The 21,944-nt window shown below is 39.5% G+C and overlaps 1 protein-coding gene across 2 annotated transcripts; it reads right to left on the reverse strand.

Moving 5' to 3' along the window:
* Positions 1-6,305: 6,305 nt before the first annotated feature.
* MMADHC (metabolism of cobalamin associated D) lies at positions 6,306-13,771 on the reverse strand. Of its 2 annotated transcripts, none has more exons than XM_053471069.1 (8): positions 13,673-13,771; positions 12,727-12,769; positions 11,838-11,982; positions 11,383-11,600; positions 11,125-11,233; positions 10,727-10,857; positions 7,543-7,629; positions 6,306-6,685 (listed from the first exon to the last, which is right to left on the reverse strand). In XM_053471069.1, exons 2-8 carry the CDS (start codon positions 12,733-12,735, stop codon positions 6,491-6,493), a joined length of 894 nt encoding a protein of 297 aa, XP_053327044.1. In that variant the 5' UTR covers positions 12,736-12,769; positions 13,673-13,771; the 3' UTR covers positions 6,306-6,490. The 2 variants fall into 2 exon arrangements, with proteins under 2 accessions (XP_053327044.1, XP_053327045.1); XM_053471070.1 differs by having other exon boundaries at positions 13,677-13,755.
* Positions 13,772-21,944: the final 8,173 nt, after the last annotated feature.

Below are 21,944 nucleotides of genomic sequence, written 5' to 3' on the forward strand. Positions count from 1 at the left end.
TACAAACACCTCTCTGACTCTATATGAAATTACAAGAAAAGAGATGGTTGCCTGAACTGTTTAAAATTAGAGCAGCCTAGAGGAGCAATTGCCCCCCTTGGCAACTCTGATGACTATAACCCCTATGACCTTCAGCTCATGAACGTTATTAACAGCTCACAGGCCTGAAGCTCTGAGGTGGACCCGTTGTGAGCATCCTGACCCCTGGCTTTCAGCCATTTTACATGTTTTCTTCCTGTAAATGGCCAGTTTTATACTTCAAAGCATTCAGGCATCGGAATCGGCGAAAACTTTACCCACCAAAGTAACAAAATCTCACCAAGTCAGGAAAGTCACACCGTCTGCCCCAGGAAACCCCAGCAGAGCCAACAATGTATCCATCGCCGCATGGATCATAAGAATCATGGCGTATTCTACGACGACAGTTACACTAACGACCAGCCAGAAGTCACGAGTTATAGGCAGTTTAAAATGAATTACGTTTCAATAAAAGCTTGGACGGGAATATCTGGTGTCGCCAATATTTATTCTGCTAAATTGCATGTGATTCCGTGGATATATCCGGCAACAAATTTCAACCCAAATGTTTTCCGTGCGCAGAATTCACGGTTGTTTAACTTACAATGGCAGAAAGTTGCAAAGCATTTCTTTAAAGGAAATTATCTGAATATTATAATTAAAAAAAATATCAACAGCCCTATAAACTACTAAGCGTGGTCACAGATGAGAGGACAGGTGCTATGTGATGGGACGCATCGGTGAATTATTTCATGTCCTAACAGAGGAAACGCTAATAGGATTAGGAGGCTGCAATTACATCCAACAGCATGCGATGCCAGCCTGGTGCTAATCTTGTCAGTTTATAACTTTGTACAAATTGCAATTCTTTAAAGCTTTAAGAAAAAGGTATAATGTTACAAAACCCAAACAAAAAACGGTTTCGGGTGGATGACATCTGACTCCTGGATAGCTTCAAAATAAGAACCCTTGAGGAACGTCTTAACGTATACATATAGTACTTACCAAAACTTCACGGAGTGCGGTTGGCGGCGCGGCTGAAGGCTTTCACTAAGAACTTGCATGTAGCTTTGACCTATTCATAGATATTTATATAACCAAGTCATTTCGAAGATAAATAATGTGTTTTAGTTACAAAAATTAATTTATAAGGACATTTCTATTTCTATACACATTGTTTGTGCTTTATACTTTTAGGACTGTATGCCCTCATACCCAGCAAATAGTCCGAGCTACTAGAAAAGAGGGATGCGTAGGGGTAGGAGAAGAGTTTTGGGTTCCAAAAATAAACATTTGGTTGCATTCCTCGGAATTACCCAGGTTTGGCTCGGAGTCTCCGGGTCAGTTTCGTCTTTCTTCTGAAAAGGGGAGCGGCGTCTAGCCGTGCCCACTCCCTGCTTACTCTCCACCCGCTTCCTTCCCACAGAGACTGTATAGGGCCAAGCCCGCCCATATGCACAGCTAGCCCTGCCCCTTCACAAAGCCACTCCCCCCACAAGAGGGAGAGCTCCAGGTAGCCTACCCGGGTGTGCTTGGGAGGCATTTATATCGGTACATTACAGGTAAACCGGGGAGATCAAGACAAATCATGCCGAAAAATGTTCACCACTAAGCTAGGTTTCATTAGAATCACCGTTGCCATGCATACCGCCTTCGAGTACTCGGTTAAAGGGGCCATCTGATTCCCTTTTTACTGCTGATCACCGAAGTGGCCATTGGCCAGTGTTTAAGAGACGAGACAAAAAATCTTTTTACTGTATATTTTATATTTACAACCAAGAAAGGACTCCATTATGGGAATCTAAGCAAGCTCGACCCTTGCCCGACAGTCCCACCAAGGGTTAAGAAAAATAGCTAGATCACATATTAATGTTTATAAGGAAGGAGACATCCTATATACACACACGGAGGTGAACTCCACTAATTCGGTGAAGTGCTTACTTGCTTCGAAACTGTACTGTCATTTTAAATTATGGTTTGCTTGAGTGTTCCATAATAACAGTAAGAGGTATTTCACGTGTGCATGCGCAACCTCAAATACACACACAGTGGGTGGTAGTGTTTGCTCTGCTACTCTACTTTTTATACAGTTGATGTTTCTTAAAAAAAAGAAACAGGCATTTACGGTTAATCAAACAAAAGACTAGAAAGATCAAAAAACACTAGCATAAAATCTGATTAGATGAGCAAATTATCTCAATCTCTAAATAACCAGATTTCCTAACACAAAGCTTACTGTTCTTTTTCTGGTTGCCAACGGCAACCTTTCTGAATGCTGCTTTCCCTATCTCTTGGAGCCTTTTACCTCCGTGTTAAATTTCCTATAGACTTAGCCTTTGATAATTGGAGTTTTGTGGAAAAAGCCCATTAGTATATGTTTATTTATCACTTTTATAGCTCTTCCACCCCCACACATAGAACAGCGCAATAAAATTAAATTAAATAGTTAATAATTTTAATTTTATCTTTCTAATCCTTTTATATTATGGAAAAAATTAACACGGAAATAATTTATGAAGATAGATGCTTATTTTGTTAGCGTTTTGCAATGAACGGCCAGAAGTCTTTTCTTTTCATTTCTTAATCTTTTATAAAAACTGCAGTTTGAGGTGTCATTTGAATGTATAACGAACGGATGGACCCCAAAGACTGTGAGACCAGCACCGGAGGCAGGGTTTGACCTTCTAAAACCCCTTTTCACCTTCCGGGTACTCAATGGCTGCTGGGACTGCCTACCACACACAGGGCACCTAAGGTTGAGGGGCTTTTAACGAAGAGGCTATGAAGGTTTGTAGACAGAGGTAGCCAATGCTTGGTACACACGATAGTGTATTAGTCAACCCAACCCACGGTACCCAGAGTAAAGCTACGCTGGGTCCTCACACTGGCATTGAAAACACGGACTGAGATCCAAAAACAAACAAGAGGACCGATCAGAAGTGACCATTGCTGGCCTGATTACTTATGAGGAACAGAATGAAGCTATTGCAGTAGAACACTGTGAAAGATGATCGCTGCCACTTCACGAGGCTATACAGCAGGCGTAGAGCTTTACCGTTTTCAATACGTTGACAAGGTGCGATCACACGCTTAGTGACCCTCTGTGAGGCGCTTGCTTGATGGCTGGTTTCCCATAGTGCTGTTTCCAATGAAATAAGCTAAATATTTATTACTTTTTTTGTATTTTAAAATTAAACTACACTCAGGGTCTTCCAACAGAGGGCAGAACCAACAACTAAAGATAAAGCAAGTGTGGCTACTACAGCACAACAAGGTGCGTGTAAAAAATAAGTATATTTCATATTGAAGAAGTCGCAACATTACTTATAATAATTTATATAGCGACATCATATAATGCAGCGCTGTACAATGACGGAGCATGACAAGTAATACATAACACGACTTTTGGGGCTTACAGAAACATAAGGCAAGGAACGCCCTAACCTAAAAAAATTCAATAAACACAAGCCAATTGATAAAAACTCTTTATTAAAGGCTCTCGTCCTATGATAATGAGGTCCTATTACGACATTTTTGCTTTCAAAAGGCTGTATCTAATTTAAACAAAGAGCGTTCTATAGGACCGGCGTCTTTTGAAACACGAAAGGCTCGGAAGACCTCACGTGTGGTGGGTCAGCTGATCTAAAATTACAAGCTCGCTATTGAGAACAGTATTACCAGAGGTCTCTCGTGATGAGTGACACCTTAATTATTAAACAGAAGAAAAATAAAAGACAGACAGAAATCAAGATGGCAGACAATAATGAACGCTCTCTCCCTCGAGATCAACCTCTGACCCTCTCTTTTAAATTGCCCTTTATCCTATACTATCCTTTAAGAGAAGATAATGGTCTCCTTTACAGGCTATGCACTTGTGAGTGATGCCTGGTTGCCTGCTGGTTCCTTATCTGCATGAACCGTATGAATAGATGGATGAACAGATGTTACAGAAAATGCCTATTCCATGTTTGTTCACCTGAATAAAGGCGCTTCCTCGAAGGTTAAGATAATAAGCGTTGCTATGGTCTTCGTTTTTGGGCTGACCGCATTATAATTGAGAGAAATAATTTGTCAAGGCTCACTCCATTAAATATGGCAAGCTTGCATTTTCTAACCAAATTATTTCTCATTGGTATACAAAAACTTTAAATTAAAAATAATGTTATATATTTCTTTTTATATGATTAGTACAGGATTCCACCGTGTAAATGCGTGAGATTGTTCAGTTACAGATGGACGATAAACCATTACTGTATATTACCAATTAACATAGCAGGATCAACACGAGGAACGTTGTGCTATACGCCGATTATATAGCTCCGGGAAAGCTAATTCCCTCTGTTCATACAGCATTGATAGACTTGCTCTTGGGAATCATGTAAATGTCAGTATTTTCCAGTCCGCCATTGCTTCTCAAAGCAGTAAACAACATGACCTCTGTCCAGTCTCCCAGTAGCACCAGCGGGATGTAAAAAAATTCTCTTAATGTCCCCCGGAAGGTCAATCAACCAATCAGTTTGACAGATCACACTGACAAATGCTGAGAATGTGGCATGATTACGGCACTTGGGACTAACAAAGTGTCAAACTTCACGGGTCATTAACAACTACAGATCTCTCACTTAATAAAGGTTATCTCGGTAAATCACTACTGGCCCTTGAGGACTGAACTGATAGCTGTTGTGAAGATAAAGCTGTCCTAACCCTCATCCTACTGCATCTGGCCAGATGAGTAACATTGGAATCTTAGTTCAAAAGGTTGAAGGTGATATTTCATCCCGTCCTAACCTAACCAATGCTTCCCCCACAGGCTGGTAAAACGAGGCACTGTATACATCAAAACCCATTCTATGCTGTCCATTCAAATTTAGAAATCCACTCCAGGCTGATCAATATATTAAAATCTAGAAATATACTTTCGGTAATTTTGTTCACCAAAGTTGGCAGTCCAAGACCTCTGACCATTGGCAGGCACCCATATCCCCTCTACACTAATCTTAAAAACATACCGCAGAGGCTCAAATCTTTTGTGGTCCTTAACGGGACAAAATAATTATAGAATCTGAACTTATTTACATGGCATTTACAGTCTACGACATTCGAAACTTCTACAGAGGCGTGTATCTTTTCTATAAATTGTGAAGAATCTTCCATGAACGATGGTGGAGATCAACAAGCTGCTCTCGTGTCATTCTGTGATTTTAATTGCCAATGTGGATTGAATTCAGGTCGGCTGGTCCTCAGTGTGATTTCTGGGAACCCTTGCGGATTGAACTATGCATTAGGCAGGCCCAGCTCAGCCCCTCTTGGGGTGCGGAGGTCGGTCCTTTATAACGATGCCTGGGAGTTAAATGGAAACTTAACTGCAAACACCTGCTTTATTTAATGAAACCAAGGAAAGTATAGCGAATGCTGCTTCACAGCATGTCTCCGGTCACTTTAATAAGTGTTACTGCTGCACCCAACAGACCACATTTTATTGTATATTTTCAGAAATGTGTCCGTATCCACAGCTGCCCACTTTCTACAAGTATTCAGGTACTTTATACATAAAGACCAAGTCTGATGATTCTGCATGAAATGATGAGGATCAAAGGCAAAGTGTGATATGAATGTGCAGATCCCACTGTACTTGCGCATGAAGCAGCACTTTGTTCACGCGGGTAGGACTTTGTGTACCCGTTAACCTAAGCGGCATCACATGTTTTGTAAGTAGGCTTCCCCAGGTTAAAAACAGACGCACACTGGTCTGGAAGCCCAACCACTGAACGTTACTTTAATAAAACTGTTTATTATCTTTCACGGATATTCACGCAGCTTGAATCACCAGATATTTTGGGTTAGGGAGATTCACAGCTTGTGCACCCAGTAATCTGTGACTAAATGTAGCATGTCCCTGTTTTGAAACAATCATGTCCGCTACATGCAGCGTTGTGTATAAAATCCACGATGTTACGTTTGGAGTTTTGTCCTGTCTCTCACTAAACAGGACAAAAATAAATACGTTATTTGATTATATCGGAACTGCATATCAGATAGTTCATTTTCCCTTTTTAAAAAAGACCATTATTGGTACATTTTATGCCCAGAGTAATTAAAAAAAAAAAAGAAAAAAGGAATAGTTTGGACAACTTTTTTTTTTTTTTATTCCAAAAGGCATAACCTTCTGTGTTTCCTAAAACCATGACACACATTCTGTAACCCCACTGGCGCACACATGCTTTGGTAGAACACCAAGTGGACCAAATGTGATGAATCACAGCTCAGGATTTAAAGACAATCCGGTAGATTATTGTGTGTTTTTTTTGTTTTTAAATAAATAAGAGCAGCTTCTATAATCTTCACACAATTAATTGCGCAATTTGTGTTTCTGTTCTTTTTCATATTTTCCGTGTCCTTCTCTAGAAGCCAAGAAGTTACATTATCAAGTATGGAGAGAAGTCAAAACGGATGCCGCCGAATGCGGAGGATTTTAATTTTCTCCCAATTTCTTCATTATAGGACTATCTGTAGGAGCGTTGGTAAAGATACTTCCCACAACAGCATGGGTGCCCCAGACGTGGTGGCGAATAACTTTACAGCACCCCAGGTCCTCAACTCGGAATCCCAAATGACGATAACGTTCATCCGTTTCGAAGAGTGTGTTGTTTGTGTAAGGCCCAAAGTACTAGAATAGAAATATAGATTAACTTGTGATACTTGGTGAGGCGGTCAGTCCCAGCAGTGATTTCTTCACTCCACAGATTTTCCTTGGTTGTTTAAGCATAGGCAAAAATGTGTCAAGCATAAAAAGGAATGTAAAAGCTGCATACCTTCCTTTCATCCATTTACACACGTGAATCTTCTGACTTTTTACATACAAATATTAAAAATACACCCAACAGTTCCTTGCACTACTGTTCATTTGGCCCTTAAGTCGCCATTTTAACACTGCTTCCAATTCAAGGCATCCATTCATACCAGATTATTTTTGCCTCCAGAAGCTTTCTGGGACTTGTTTATAAAATAAATTTACGTTGCTGATACAACGTAGCGTCATCACATTGAAATCAATGGGAGAGCTCTGTGCATAGACTTCCCAGAACCCCTTGCTCAAGTAAGTGGTGGAGATGGATAGTGGTCAGTATCTGTGCATGCGTAGGAGATATGCATTCAGTCAAATGCATCTCCTGCAATGCAAACTGCAAAGATGTGGGAAAAGAGAGTAAATGCCTAGAGGGAATTCTCATGAATCCCTTTAACCATCTGCATTGGAAAAATGTTTATTTAAAGGCAACGCTCTACTATTCTATGCTGCTGGAGTGTCCTTTTGTTACAAGGTTTTGGCTGAGCCTCCTGCGATAATGTATGTAGCAGGCAAGAAACTTGTTATTCAACTCGATACCATTAACTAAATTCAGAAAAATACAACAAGTCTTTATGAATCTGTATGGCAGAAACGTAAACAACGTGCTGGAACCGGTTGGAGTGGTGGAAGATGAGTTACAAAGCAATACAGAATACAATTCCCCAAAGATTACTTACCGCAAGTCCCGACGATGGGTCTATAAAGTCTGCCCAGTAGCCTTCTGCCCTCAGGGCATAGCAAATTTCTTTGGCACCATTAATGAACTGAAATAACAATGAAAAACACCATTTAAAAAAAAAAAAAAAAAAGACTAAGAGAAAAAGAAAGCTTATCTACACAACCATTAAAAAGTTTGGGGTCACTATGAAATGGATCAGAAATACAGTCCAGACGTTAATTTTGTAGATGGAAACGGCTGATTATTAATGTAAGGAGGCCCTTTATCACTCCCATTACTCCTGTGTTCCAATGGCCCTTTATCACTCCCATCACTCCTGTGTTCCAATGGCCCTTTATCACTCCCATCACGCCTGTGCTCCAATGGCCCTTGTTGTGTTCGCTAATCCAAGTTTCAGTTTAAAAGGCAATTATGTTACAGCTAGAAATGTCCTTGTTTTCCATGAAAACAGCTAAGTGACCCCAAACTGTTGAATGGTAGTGTATGCCGCAAATACACATTCGCTTCAGAGAGCTATGATAACACGGCTAGTATATCAGGTGTATTCATTAATAAGATCTAGAAATATATTTATTGAATATCCAGTTTTGTTTTTTTTTTTTTAATTTGCAGCACTACTTAAGGGCACAGAGGACGTCCAAAAAGAACTACACAATTTTCCTTATGAATTTAAATATTTTCTTTGAAATACGCCTTCCTTCCTGAGTTGGGGTCAAAACGGCTCAAGGACACATCAGATAATACTTCCCCAATCAAGCAAAATTTCCCGGCCAAGAAAACACGATATTTAACAAGTATTCCTGACTGAACCTACCACAAAATGCCACATGGATCGCATGTTAAGAAACTCTGTGCAAGCCAGAACAATTTGTACACCGGCTGTAACAATGTAGATCACTTAGGGGCAGATATAGGTGGCCGCAAACAAGATCGTAAGCGGAAACACGCATGCGCTCACGTTAAAAAAGCTGGAATCGCTCCCAGATTGTGGTTTTACTGCAAATTAGTTTAACAACGAAGAAGAGTGGGGAAAAAGATAGATCTTGGTATAATCACAAGCTTTAGCTTCCTAACTTCGGCTAAATAACTGGATGCCGTCACGGATACAGTATACAGTCTAATTAGATTTGCTGGCTTCTAATATCAACTGTCAGCAGACAGGCTTTCCTTTGTATGATTGTCACTTAAGTGTGTAAACTTAGTGTTTTAACAACAATGCAGATGATTACGTCAAATCTTTAATTTAAGATTTACCTTCGCGGTGTCGGAGAATGATGTGAACAATACACACAGTTTCATGGCTCAATTACTTGATTCAACCATCTGATTAGCATTTTATTCTGGACAGGAATACAGAGGCATCGTGACAACGGGCAGGTTATTCTTACAGATTATTGATCTGCCAGTTTAAAGAATAAACATTGTAGCGCTGCCACTAGATGAGAGCGGATGCTAGGAAAACATATTTAATTTGGTTTTTATGTATTGGGTAGTCTTTACCCAACAACGCATGTTACTTTTAACATGCGGTCTTTACTTAACTAAAGGGTTACTTGCTGAAGACGCAGCAGCGTCAGCACATCCCACCCTCCGACGCCTGCTTTTTGTACCAGTTTCGGCTGTTTGAAGGATCCAATTAGCAGCAGGTAAGCGCTCCTATTCAAATTGATGGGAATACCTTCTGTGAATTGATGCATGCTGATGCAGGCTGTAAGAATTCGGCTGACCGTGCGCATCTCTTTGCAATACAAAGAGGAGGAAGAACAAATGCATAGAAGCAACACTGATGGAAAAAATCCCTAACATTAAAAAAGTGCACGCGATGGCTGACGGATCTCGTTAAGCTCAAAGGTTTGCATTAGACAGCGCATAAATATTCTAGGGTAAGGGGGCTTAGTAAAGCAAAGTTTTAAATGGGTCAAACTCTCCAGTTCAGCTGCATGTGGTCTGGGTTGCTTGTGACCTGACTTGAGCAGCTCAAGTCATAATAATGTATATCTGATCTGAGTGTGGCCTGGAAAAGGGATGAGCCAGGTGTGTATGCATATAGCGTTAGAGTGTGTGTATGGTGTTAGCATGTGTGTACATCAGTGTAGAATGTTAGTGTGTGTCTGTTACTGTATGGTGTTAGAGTGTTTAAATGGATGTTAGTGTATGGCAAGGCTCAACAAACCCTGGGCGCCATGAAAATAAAAACATGATTGGGGAAGAAAAGTAGAAAGCCTAACTTTTTTGTCTGGCTCCTAGATGCGAACCAAATTTGGCGACCCCCGGACAAGGCTCAAACCAATGGTGTTTATTCACTAAAAAGAAAGTTATGTTGCAGCTCCTTTATTTCAGTATTAATTAGGAAGGGTCGTAACTGGCAGGACTGTCCAGCAAGAAGGCTAAGATGGCCCTGTAGAATGCCTAATTCAATGGATGGAATAATCTCACTGATTTAACAATACATTACACAGGGCTGACCATGCTCAGAACAATCAATCTTTCTCTGGAGCAGACAAAAAAGCTTGTTAAGAGTTTGATTCTCTATTACATAGTATTCCTGAAAATATTCCCACAGATTCTGCGTTCACAAAAATAGTTGATGCCACAGCCTTGCTGTAGTTAACCTTGCTGAAGAGGTTACCTCGAACACGCTAACACCATTACTTTAACTACATTGGAGCTGACAGAAACAGAAGAATTCATGGATAATTAGACCACATTACAACAGCAAAATCCAGCAGACCAGAACAAACGCGTGAGACAGGGTGCCGCCAGAACGGAGGGAGCTTCAATCCGAGATCCCCATTTACTTGCCGATGGTGCAAACCGTACTCTAACCTCATAATTCCAAAGGGTGCTTCATAGCTTGACCCATATAATAAGAACACTGCATTTTGTTTAGTTCCGGTTTGGAAAGGTAGTCATGTTTGAATTAAAATAAATCCAATGCAGATCTCAAACTGAAGAATTGAGACAAGGAATTCTTAAAATGTCATAATGTTGTATTAACTTTGATCTTGCTGACTGGTTGAGAATCTTCTGTGACTGATTGGGGTTGAATGTAAAGCAACAGTTTGCTACTGTATCCGAGGGACAATCACAAGCTATACATGTACTCCATAAAGAGATAAGTGAGGGGGGCATAACACCACAAGTACAATTACACAGGTTACTAACCATTTAAAGCCACTCACCTTTTCCAGTAACATCTCTCTCTCGGTTTCGACCTCTTCGCTCCAGGTGGTCATGTCATTCTCTGTTTTCTGTGTTACAGTCAGCACCATAAGATTATTGCCAGGGGTCTCCGGAAACATTGATACAAAATCTGGAAGACCAACATATCCACTGATTATGCACATACTCATAACCATAGTAGCCATAATTTACTAACAGCTATCTCAGTTAGGAAGTTCTGTTTGACTTTTAAGGTTAATTGTGACATATAGATTGGGTGGACTCCAGTAAAATGGCTATGCTGTAATACCATATTAGGCTGCCTAGGTGTGATATAGTAGAACTTATAGAATGCATCAGGACAGTTCATTCTTAGCTTGCTATCACCATGGAATAATGTAATGAAAAAGACAAATACCTTTTTTCAACAGCTCTGGACAGGTCTGTATGGCACATTCTACTTTTGCATGTTCAAAATAAGTTTCCACGTTGTTTATTTGTTGTTGTAGGGGAGCAGCTTCATTACCCTGTGAAAACAAGTACAAAATATTATATTATATATATATATATATATATATATATATATATATATATATATATATATATATATATATATATATATATATATATTCACACACACACACACCTCACCTTTAGCAAAATAGTGATCGCTTACCTGGAACTCATTCACAAATTGTGCCATTACAAATTCGTGCCTTTCACTGGGTGCAGGCTCAGACAGAAGATCAGGTAGATTTTTCTGAACTGGAGTTTTTGTTTGGGTGCCTATTCCATTCACATGGGCTTCAAACCCCACATTTCCAGGAAGTTGAAAGCGCTGGTCTTGAGGTCCGAATGGTCCCATAGTCTCATCGGGCCATACTGTTCTAGGAACTAGAAGAAGAAAAGACAAAAAAAATATTTACATTATTTTAACAAACCCTATGTTTGCAATAGATTTTATATAAAACAAAGGAAGCTACTTTCAATCCTACTCAGCCCCACAGTGTAAAACTAAACCTATTTATCAACCAAGACACACCATACACCACAGATACAGTATTGATATTACACACAACTTGAGACATATTTTGACCCTAGATTTTTTTTGTAATTCTTATTATCCCTTACGTATATCAGGAGGTGTAGCAGCTACATAAGGCTCATCAGAGCCCGAGGATCCAGCAGTAGAAAAGGCTCTGGGAATTTGAACCCTTCTGATGAGAGAACAAAACCCCGGGAGGTAGGTGACCAGCCTGGCTCTGCTGCAGAGCGCCTGGAAATAAACACACAAAAATATCAGCACAGCACTACTTATAATAAGGAAAAAAACACAGCACTCACATGTTCTTACATTATCTATAGTCTTATCCGTGTCAATAAATGATGGTTATTATTTTATATCCTATATTCAAGGTGTGAAGATGGCTTCCATCCTAACTTTAATCATAGTCTGATTAATTGTACTAAAAAGTATCAGGTGCATTGTTTGGGTCAATTTACATCATTGTCAATTTCAAGAGCAAAATTGTAGCAACAACTATTGTCACTGCGAGGAAGACATGACAGACTCGTTACATATGTAAGCAAAGCGTTATAATACATTGTGCCGCACAGTGAGACGAATGAGAAAGAAACCTTTCTGAACCTCTCTTTCTACTGGAATCTATCTGCATTATTCTGGCCTCTCGGGGCACTTCTGCAAAAAAGGAGGAGCCACGGGGACAGGATCTCATCGGTTCCTCCAATTGGGGGAGAGGGTGTTCCTGGAAGCTCCACCCTTTTGGGGAACTGCACCGGTAGGCAAGGTTTACAGAGAAGCGGACGAAGAAAGAACAAGTAGAGTCAAGAGAAGCAGAGCGGTGGGAAAAGTGACAGGGACGCGACATTGAGAGTGTTAGTGTGAGTGTGAATTTCAGCCCTTATTTAATGTACGATCATAGTCCCGATCAGACCCAAAAAGAGTCCAAGAGAACATCTAGCCAAAAAAATAATATTTTAAAACAAATTACCAACTCACATTAGCCATTTGGGTTGTGATATTCCTGTCTAATAATGTGTACCTGAAATGGAGAAAAAAAAAATAAGTGTACTACATTTTACATTTAAAAACAAACTGGGAAAAAGAGACCCCTTTCCCCTTAAATTAGAGAATTATTTGCACAACACAGCAGGTACCGGTAGCAGAACCTTCGTGGATCCAAATAAAAGCATAAATACCAAACATAAAACTGTACAATGGGTTTGAATGTTTGACGTTAATCCATAAAGCAGAACTTTTAAGATGAAACCACATTGTTCTGTAGGTTCCCTGTTATAGGATTATTGTAAATGCGTATTTTGGTGTCCCAGCTGATGGCGCTGTATACGTATGTATTTAAACTGTGTGTGGATGGATGGATAACAGTCCGTTCAACTGAAAATAAGAGGGCTGGATATACAAACAGGCTATATATATATATATATATATATATATATATATATATATATACACACACAGCATATAGAAAAAATGAATACACAAAACAAGTCTGGACATATATATATATACACATATACATACAGTATATAAGAAGGTGTGTGTGTATATGTATACATATATATACACTTATACGTGTGTGTGTGTGTGTGTGTGTGTGTGTGTGTGTGTGTGTGTGTCCAGACTTGTTTTGTGTAACCATTTTCCTATAGTGTGTGTGTTTATTCTTATATACTGTATATGTGTGTATATATTTTCCTATATACTGTATATGTGTGTATATGATATATAGGTGTATATATAGATATATAATACATACACACGAGTTTACACAGACAATTATTTAGATTTTTTTCCTCAGAAAAGAGTTTAATACAAACACAGCGCCTGCTGTTCTGCTCAGAGGTGACCTGCCCCAACCATGGGCAAATACCGGGTATCCCCACCAGCCACGGACAGTGAAATGCCCCTCTGTGTATATGCCTACCTACTTGGCCTGTAAGTCTAGGGGGCAATTCTGTGGGGTGTTCCAGAGCCCGTGCCCTTCCGCAGTCACCGCAAACAGCCTGTTATGGCATGATACGTGCCTTCTGATTGGAAGATAAATCAAAATACGCCCATCAACACAACGCCATCGTTGATTGGTAGTGCTGTTACTGAGACAACGCGTGTAGATGGTAAAAATTTGATAATGATTGGATGGGAATATTGACTGATGGCAAGTGGGCCAATGAGAAGTAAAAGGAAACAAACTTATAATTCTGTATTCCTAGAATTGTTAGTACACGGTGTTACAGTAATGAAAGCGTTATTATGCAATTCACCCTAACGTATTTATACTTAATTGTAACATAAAGCACAGTATCAATATAAACATATATGTATATAATGTCTCTCTGTATATGTGTAATTATACACGTATATATATACCGTATATGTATGTATACATATGTGTGTGTGAATGAATATATATATATATATATATATATATATATATATATATATATATATATATATATATATATATATATTGTATACAGTTTATATTTCATCCTGGCATTCTGGAAGCTTGAATGCCCATTAGCTCACAAAAGTTTTAAACCATTGATTAATTCAGTTTTGATCAGCCTGAAACTACCTGTATTGTTCCCATAATGCTCAGCCTTCCAGCAGAGCATCATGGGAGTCCTAGTCCAAGGCAGCTTGCATAATAGAGGCGGTTTAGTTTTGATTTTAAAAAATAAAATACTTTTGAAGCGTCTCTAAATTGATTGCCATTTGTTTCCACAAAAAGTCTAAAGGAAATGTTTTTTGCGCCACATATGCAAAAAATGTAATAAATAAATAAATAAATGTCAAAACCAGTCTTCATTTTCATGGAGAATTAACTATCTAATGTAATTCCACATTCCAGCACCGGATGGCAGTATTGTACTGGAAACCTGGTCTGCTAATTAAAACTGCAATATCACAGTGAAAGCCAGGTGGCAGCACAATCCTCTATGGTTTCTTTGCATATCTACCATTTACATTTATGACATAGAACTGTTAAGAGAAACACTCCAAAAACATTGTGGGGTAGATCATCCTTTTGGGTGATCAGGCCCAGCAGTGTGCTGCTCCTCAATGAGCCAGTTAGAGGAGAGATCCATGATCTCCCCACCATAATCCATTTACACAATGGAGGGTGTGCTGAGCCAAATCGTGCCAGGACAAGTGCCCTGCGGTGAGGGTGGTGCGAAGCAGCTGGGGGAACTGCCCTGGGTCAGGCCTAATATCAACACAGACCCTCATGCCGTGCAACCTTATAATTCAAGTAGGGCAGTTCAGATTTTCAGTTGCAATCCCACTGAACTGCCCCTAATGTCCTCTAGTTTGTAGACACCAGGGCAGTGGGTTTGGTGGGGTGGCAGCCCATTGAGCAGCTTTATGAGGGCAATCCATCTTTTTGGGGTAGTTTGCCTCCCTAGTAAATGGGACAGTTTGGTAGATTAGAGATCGTCTTTGGAATGAACCCATTTATACTGCAATGTACAGCGCTCAGTAATATCGTTTCTTATCACATTTCCGGTCCTGTATTTGGTGTCCCGACGTATTCCTACCACTTTGCCACTCTTTAACCCAGAGCCATTTTTAGAATATGGAGATCATTGAGTCCTCTGGGCTTACGGACTGTTACGCAAGCGAATGGTAAGTAAGTAACAAATCCGTGCTGTTTGCAGTCATTACCAAAGACGACCAGTAGGGGGTGCTATTATGCTTTTGATTGTTAGGTTTTGTGAAAGCGGTGACAATAGGGACATTTCCCCCGCTGCAGTACAATGTGTTGCGTTAAATGCCTGCAGCGCGCTCTTGTAACCAAACAAAATGCAAAGAATGAATGTGAGCCATATATTTAATTTTTACAACACCGGCTGATGGCCTGTTTATGGCGCTGCACATCCTCTGCTGAGTGCCGGGGCGTAACGTTATATTCCCGTGTTCTGGGTGCAAATAGGATGGTTACAGGGGGATCTCTGATAAGCGGCCCCCAACTTAACAACTTCAAGGGGTGAAACTCTAGCAATACCACTTGGTTAGCTAAAACCCAAACAACTGATGCGGAATGAGCCAGAAAAATATTCATCATGCTTTTTGGCGTAAAGTATGCCTCTTCACAAGAAATACATGACTCTCGCTCACATGATCAGCCTTCCTTGGAGCAAGCCCAAATTTACTATTTTTTATGTTTAAGAGGGTCAAAACACTCCCTCACACATTAAACTATTCGTTTTATTTATTAAAATATTTTCCGTTGTTTGGAAGCATTTTTTTTTTTTTTTAATTCTGTTGGAAAAGTTTCTTTTTCGCTTTTTTCCGTTTTTTTTTTTTTTAACAAGTTCTTTCTTTTGATCAGACAGCAGCAACACATAATAACAAAAAAAAATGTTTGAATCTCTTAACTAGATGGTATTTCCTGATGATGTCATGGTGACATCGCTGGGGCCCCTATAAATATTTATTTTCTGTTGTGTTGTAACTGTGAACTAAACGCTCCACCTTGTGATATCTTTACATTGGAGCGGAATGGACGGTATATGGCTGGGGGTTGGTTACATTTCAAAATTTTAAATAAATATAATAATAATTATTAATAATAAAAATGAAAAATAATATATGTTTTTAATTGCTGGATTAAATCTGGTTTTAGCTCCCCTCTAAGAGTTCTCCTTTAAATCTACCAAACCCATATACTGTGTTAGAGAGACTCGTCGTGGAAATCTGTTACTCTGGCGTAGCGTAGGGCACATCTGTGTTTAATGTAGAACATCACGCTGTCTAAAATCACGGAGAATATGATATCCTCCCCTGAAGGGGGAATGGGACTAATTAGAAACTCTCTACATTATCCACTCGGCTACAATTTATCCCCTTGTGGACCCCCACAAATTTCACAAAATCCATACCTTTATGGCTATAAGTAGTGAAGCTTACGGTAGGTGGAAGAGAAAGACCTGAAGAGAAACTACAAGTAGGTCCTACAAGGAAGGAGCCGAGTCAGCATAATAGATAAATCTGGGAACTTTCTAAAGGAGCTGACCCCGGGAAATATTAACCCTTTTCTATGTATTAGCTCACCTATTGTATTAACCAAATGGCTCTAATCCCGGTCCTCAAGGAAACCTTGTCAATATTCGAAGATGAATTAACTGAGTCACCTGCATTCAAGCAGGAGTATCGACCATAACATACTGGGAGAAAATACACCAATTGGGAGTCTTATATATGATGACGGGGAGAATAGAGATGTCAGCTCCAGACCCTGAGAATCTGCCCCATCACCCTGAAATTAGGGCAAAAACCCTGAGCGCTCCCAGGTATGATAATACCTATTACAGCCAATCCTTGACATGTAGATGGTGGAACTAAAAAAAACTGGGGTGGCAAATTAGAAACAGAATATTCAACAAATTTGTCAGGATTCGGCAATCCAGCCCTGTCTGAAGATCAAATCCAAAGAATGGTATGGAACCAAGTGTGAGTGAATGAAGCAACTGACATGGAACAATATCTTAATGTGAAATTGCATATATATGTATATTTCTTTTTCATTGTGTAGTTGAGACCATAATCATGTCTAGCGTCTATTGGGGAAAAAGAAAAAAAAAAATATATATTTATTTAATTACATACATTATACATAAAAATGCACAACAATTATTATTCTGGAATTTAAACACAAGAAAACAAGTTAAATAAATAAATTTAAATGTGATTAGATTTTTGTTTAGTAAATGTTAGCATTTTAGGATAAAACTGACTGCAATCATTAGTAGCCATGACTCGTGAGACCCATAACCGCAATCAGGCAGTCCTTCTATTGCTCCTCGAATACGACTAGAATTTTAATTGAAGTTTATGTATTTTTAGCACAGCCACAGCTTAAGAAATAATCAACTTAATATTCTGTAATAAAATCTCCATTCTTCTTCATAAATTATACATGGCCTGTGTATAAAGTTCGAGATTAGATCACACCGGGAAGTCAAGAATCGAATCTGAAGATGTTTCTGCTAATGGGAATTAAAAATGAAACGAACACCTAGCGATGGAATGGGGCCGCACGCTTTTAAATATTACATAATCTTGATTTGTGAAATAATTGCGTTTGGTTATACCGGATTTAATAGTCACCCTATGCAAATCACGCTGGTTCCTTCAAGCATTGAAAAAAAGAAGTCCGATATCACCTGGAGGTAGCCGTTTTTTCTGTGTAACAAGAATGTTCCTGAAATACACTAAATCAGTGTCCATAAAACACTTAAAAATGAAACAGAGGCCGTCCTCCTAAGTGGATTTGGTACATAATGTATTAATACTGTAGCAAATTATACAGCAACGTTCATCTTGGGTGCCTGGGATGTGTCCAGTGTTGCCCATAAAGAGGTTATGGAGTAGGATGCACAGCAGGGGCAAATCCGCACCACAGGCACTTACTAACAGTCACCCTTATACCAGGACGACCAGATTGCTCTTTTAGCTGGAATCTTCAGTAGATGGCGATATCTTTTATTGGGAAATTATAGAAAAAAGAAGCTTTTGAGAACTCTCCTCTTCTTCTTCTTCTTCTTCTTCTTCTTTCTTCTTCTTTCTTCGTCTTTCTTCTTCTTTCTCTTCCTTATTTCTTCTTTCTCTTACTTCTTTCTTCTTCTTTCTCTTTTTTATTTCTTTCTCTGAGTTCCCATGATGACACCTTCCATTTAAGACTTCATAGTCTCTTCAACCACGGACGGTAATTGTGATGATGTCAGAGTGGATGAAAACGCCTTTTTATAACCCTCTTGATCTCATGTGCTCATTTTCTTTAAACATCCCCCAGTGAGAATTAAATACAGTGGGACCCGTCAACAATCCAAGACATTTATTGTCATCTGCTGTCAGTATCTGCGTGTGTTAAAATAAACAGCCGTCGGCCTAGGATCTGGTCGTATTACCGATGAATCATGGCGCATAACGGCGTGCCATAATGTTGTTATTATAATCAGCTTGAAGCTTAATCACTTTAATCAAGATGCATAATTAAACCTCATTTACGAAGGTACTATGCCCAGCTCAGGTATTACATGTCCAGAGCCGCCAGCAGCCTGGATAATCAGGGCACTGCACAAGACAACTGCTGCAACATAAAAACCTAGGCCTGTTGGCAGCTACGGTAGCATAAACGCTCATCTTTAGGTCAGGACAAACCAAGACACATTTATTGTTAACAAACTATAGTATTATCTACGGTTTAGTAAAAGGATCCTGATTATTTACCAAACGCCCCCCCCACCCCTCTCATTCCATGCTTTTCCGGTTTATCCTGCATATTCCTGGGGCGAGGAGTGATGTGGATTCAGCTTCTATACCCCCATTGTGGTTTCATTCATCACCATCATACGACAAAGCTCTGGGTGTTTATTATCCCCCCCCCGCGTCCCCCGGTTGGATGGTGAAATGCTTCTTCCTCGCCCTTGAGTTGAAGGTTTAAGTTCTAAAATTTGAGACATTTCCATACATACTTGGAATGGCGTCCAAGAAATTCTTCCTTATTTTCTTATTCCTCCCAGTCTCCTGAGATCGGATGAAATATCTGGAGGTAGAGAAAGAGCGTTAAATGTAAAACATACACAGATTACTCATGGGCTGTTATCCGAAGGAGCCGATGTTTGGGTTTTTTTATCAATTATTTATCTTTTCTGTGTAGAGAGGGTGGATCTTCTTCACAAATCCATTTTTAAACATGTTTAAGATAATCTGAGGTGGGTCATTCACAATAGGCTGGGTTGGCCCCAGGATAACCCTGCGGGGTTTATTTATTAGACAATCTTTCAACAAGGGGAAGCACTCTCCAAAAACGCAAAATAAACAAAAAAAAACCCCCAAAAACAAAACAAAAAAAAATCCGAGACGTTGGTTTATTTGTTAAACTGCCTTCATGAGCCAAAACGTTTCAACCATTAACATAATTATGTTTAATTTAATCATTCTTAAGCGTCCTTAAAAAAATAAATATAATAAAGCCACTGAAGCCATTTATGAATACATTGTGACAATTAAGTGAACCAAGTTAATTACAATTTATCTCATAATTAGAATATTCAAATATATGCAAAGGCTGTAACTAGATTGACATATCGCCCCCCAAGCCACAGTCCGAATGGTTTTCCAGAATATCTGATTGATGCCTACGTTGAGGGTACTCCGTACCAAAATTACAAAGGAGAATATCTTTGGTCTCAACATAAAGACTAGCAGGGGATAGAGGCCAGAGACTTTTTAGCGACTAATTATTTTTTGCGTGTTAAAAATGAACAATTGTGTGAGATCTTGGCAGTCTACGTGTGTACGTGTGTACGTGTGCGGGATCATCTGACACCGAGTCCTTTAATTTCCTGCAGGAGGACCACGTCGGAACCAATCAGCAAAAACAACAAGGAAATAAAACTAATGGATCCAGTGCTTGTAAGCTTTTAATTTTAATTTTAATTTAATTCACATCCACATGGAGCAGAAGACATGACAGCAAAACAAGAACACTGGACTGACGCGTTTCGCCCTTGCGTGCTCCCTCTACCTGGCATTGATAGTTCCATGTGTACTGATGATGGGTCCAAATCTGGAGCCAAGGGAGACCTTTAAGCTCAGTTACTGAACGCCATTAACTTGTATTCAGGTTCACTGTACTTTATATCTCACTTGATGCTCGTTGGGAACGTAACGCTGCTTTCTACCTTGAGAATGAACAGCGGCCATGCTGCAGCTTAACAGAGTTTAAATCTCTTTTGCATGAACTCTACAGATGTATTTGTTTATTGTGACCTACGCATTATAATTTTGATCTGCCCGTGAGGTTCCTAAGCTGACTTCTAGTACTTTTTTTATTTGTCTAATGTTACAAAGTGTTTTTTTTTAAGATTCTCGGTAGCGTTAAAGATAGGAAGGCTGAGGTTGAAACATTTCCGTGTATTTGAAATGGAGAGCGGTATTAAAAGTTTCTATGACATTCCTTTGTGTCTTGCAGTTTTGGAAGTTTCAGTTCGTTCCGTCCCTTGGGAGCGGCACAATGCCTTTCAAAAAGCGGCTTTGGAGTTTATGCCAGCGGTTGAATTCTACGTGATGAGAACAATCACCGCAAATGGAATGTAGGCGAAGGTGGAGAACAACCTCTCGAACTTGTCCCCACCGAAGACAAAGGATTGTCAAATAATCTTTACAATGACAGCTTTCACTTTGAAATCCAATGCCTGTCTGGTGTAATAGAAAGCAGGTGTATGGGATATCATTTATCTAATGCCATACAAGATACATGCGTCTCTTTATTTGTTATGGGTGTGTGTCCAAGCTAATGGATTCTCAAGCAAGCCTTGGCTCATGGGTTCTCCAATATAAAAGAGTACAGGATTTTTTACAACATATTGTAATGTCCAAACTGGTTTATTCACTAAACCGCATTTTTTCAAGTTCAATTGAGTTTACTCATAGACTAGATAGACATTTCATATATCCAAGAACTCAAACATTGACACCATGTATATACAATCATTTATACTTTAGTCTGTCAGATATTCTAAAGAATTTACAGTCATCAGAACAGTGAGACGATGGAAACAGTTCCAGGGTATGTGGTATTATGACGGCAGGAGGGACACCTGTGGTTAAGGGGTTCAGGTGAGAAGTGGTGTGGAGGTTAGTCTTCCCCTTGAGACTGTCATCATAGGAGTAGTCTTTATGCACGCATTTATACAGGTAAGCGATGTTTGAGCTAAACGATAAACCAAGAAGCATAGATTTTGGCGACAGAGAAGAAACATTTGGCCCATTTAGTCTGCTCACCATGGATTTTGAAGGACCGACACCGATGGGCTTCTTCTGCAAGAAGAGCTGAGCTGATCCAGAATAATGCATGGAAAAGTTATTGAGATTCCAAGAAATTCCCTTTTTTGTCTTCACATTCTACAGGTCTGCCCTTAGAGGTCCCATCTTCGAGAAGAAACTTATTGGCTTTCACACTGAATGAATACCTATCCTATCCTATGGACAATGTATGTATTTATGTGTGTTTTGGTCAGTTTTGTTTATTGTCAATTTTAATGTTATTTTTTATTTTTACTCTCCACTTTCGAATCTGCTGGTACCCTACCAGCCCCAGTTTGGGAATATTTAAGTAGATCAAGGCCAATGGGTGCCTACTTCTACAGCTTCACGTGTCCAGAGTGCCAGATGAACACGGTGGGCTT

This window comes from Spea bombifrons, chromosome 7, assembly GCF_027358695.1.
Source record: "Spea bombifrons isolate aSpeBom1 chromosome 7, aSpeBom1.2.pri, whole genome shotgun sequence".
Classification (NCBI taxonomy): Eukaryota; Metazoa; Chordata; class Amphibia; order Anura; family Pelobatidae; genus Spea; species Spea bombifrons.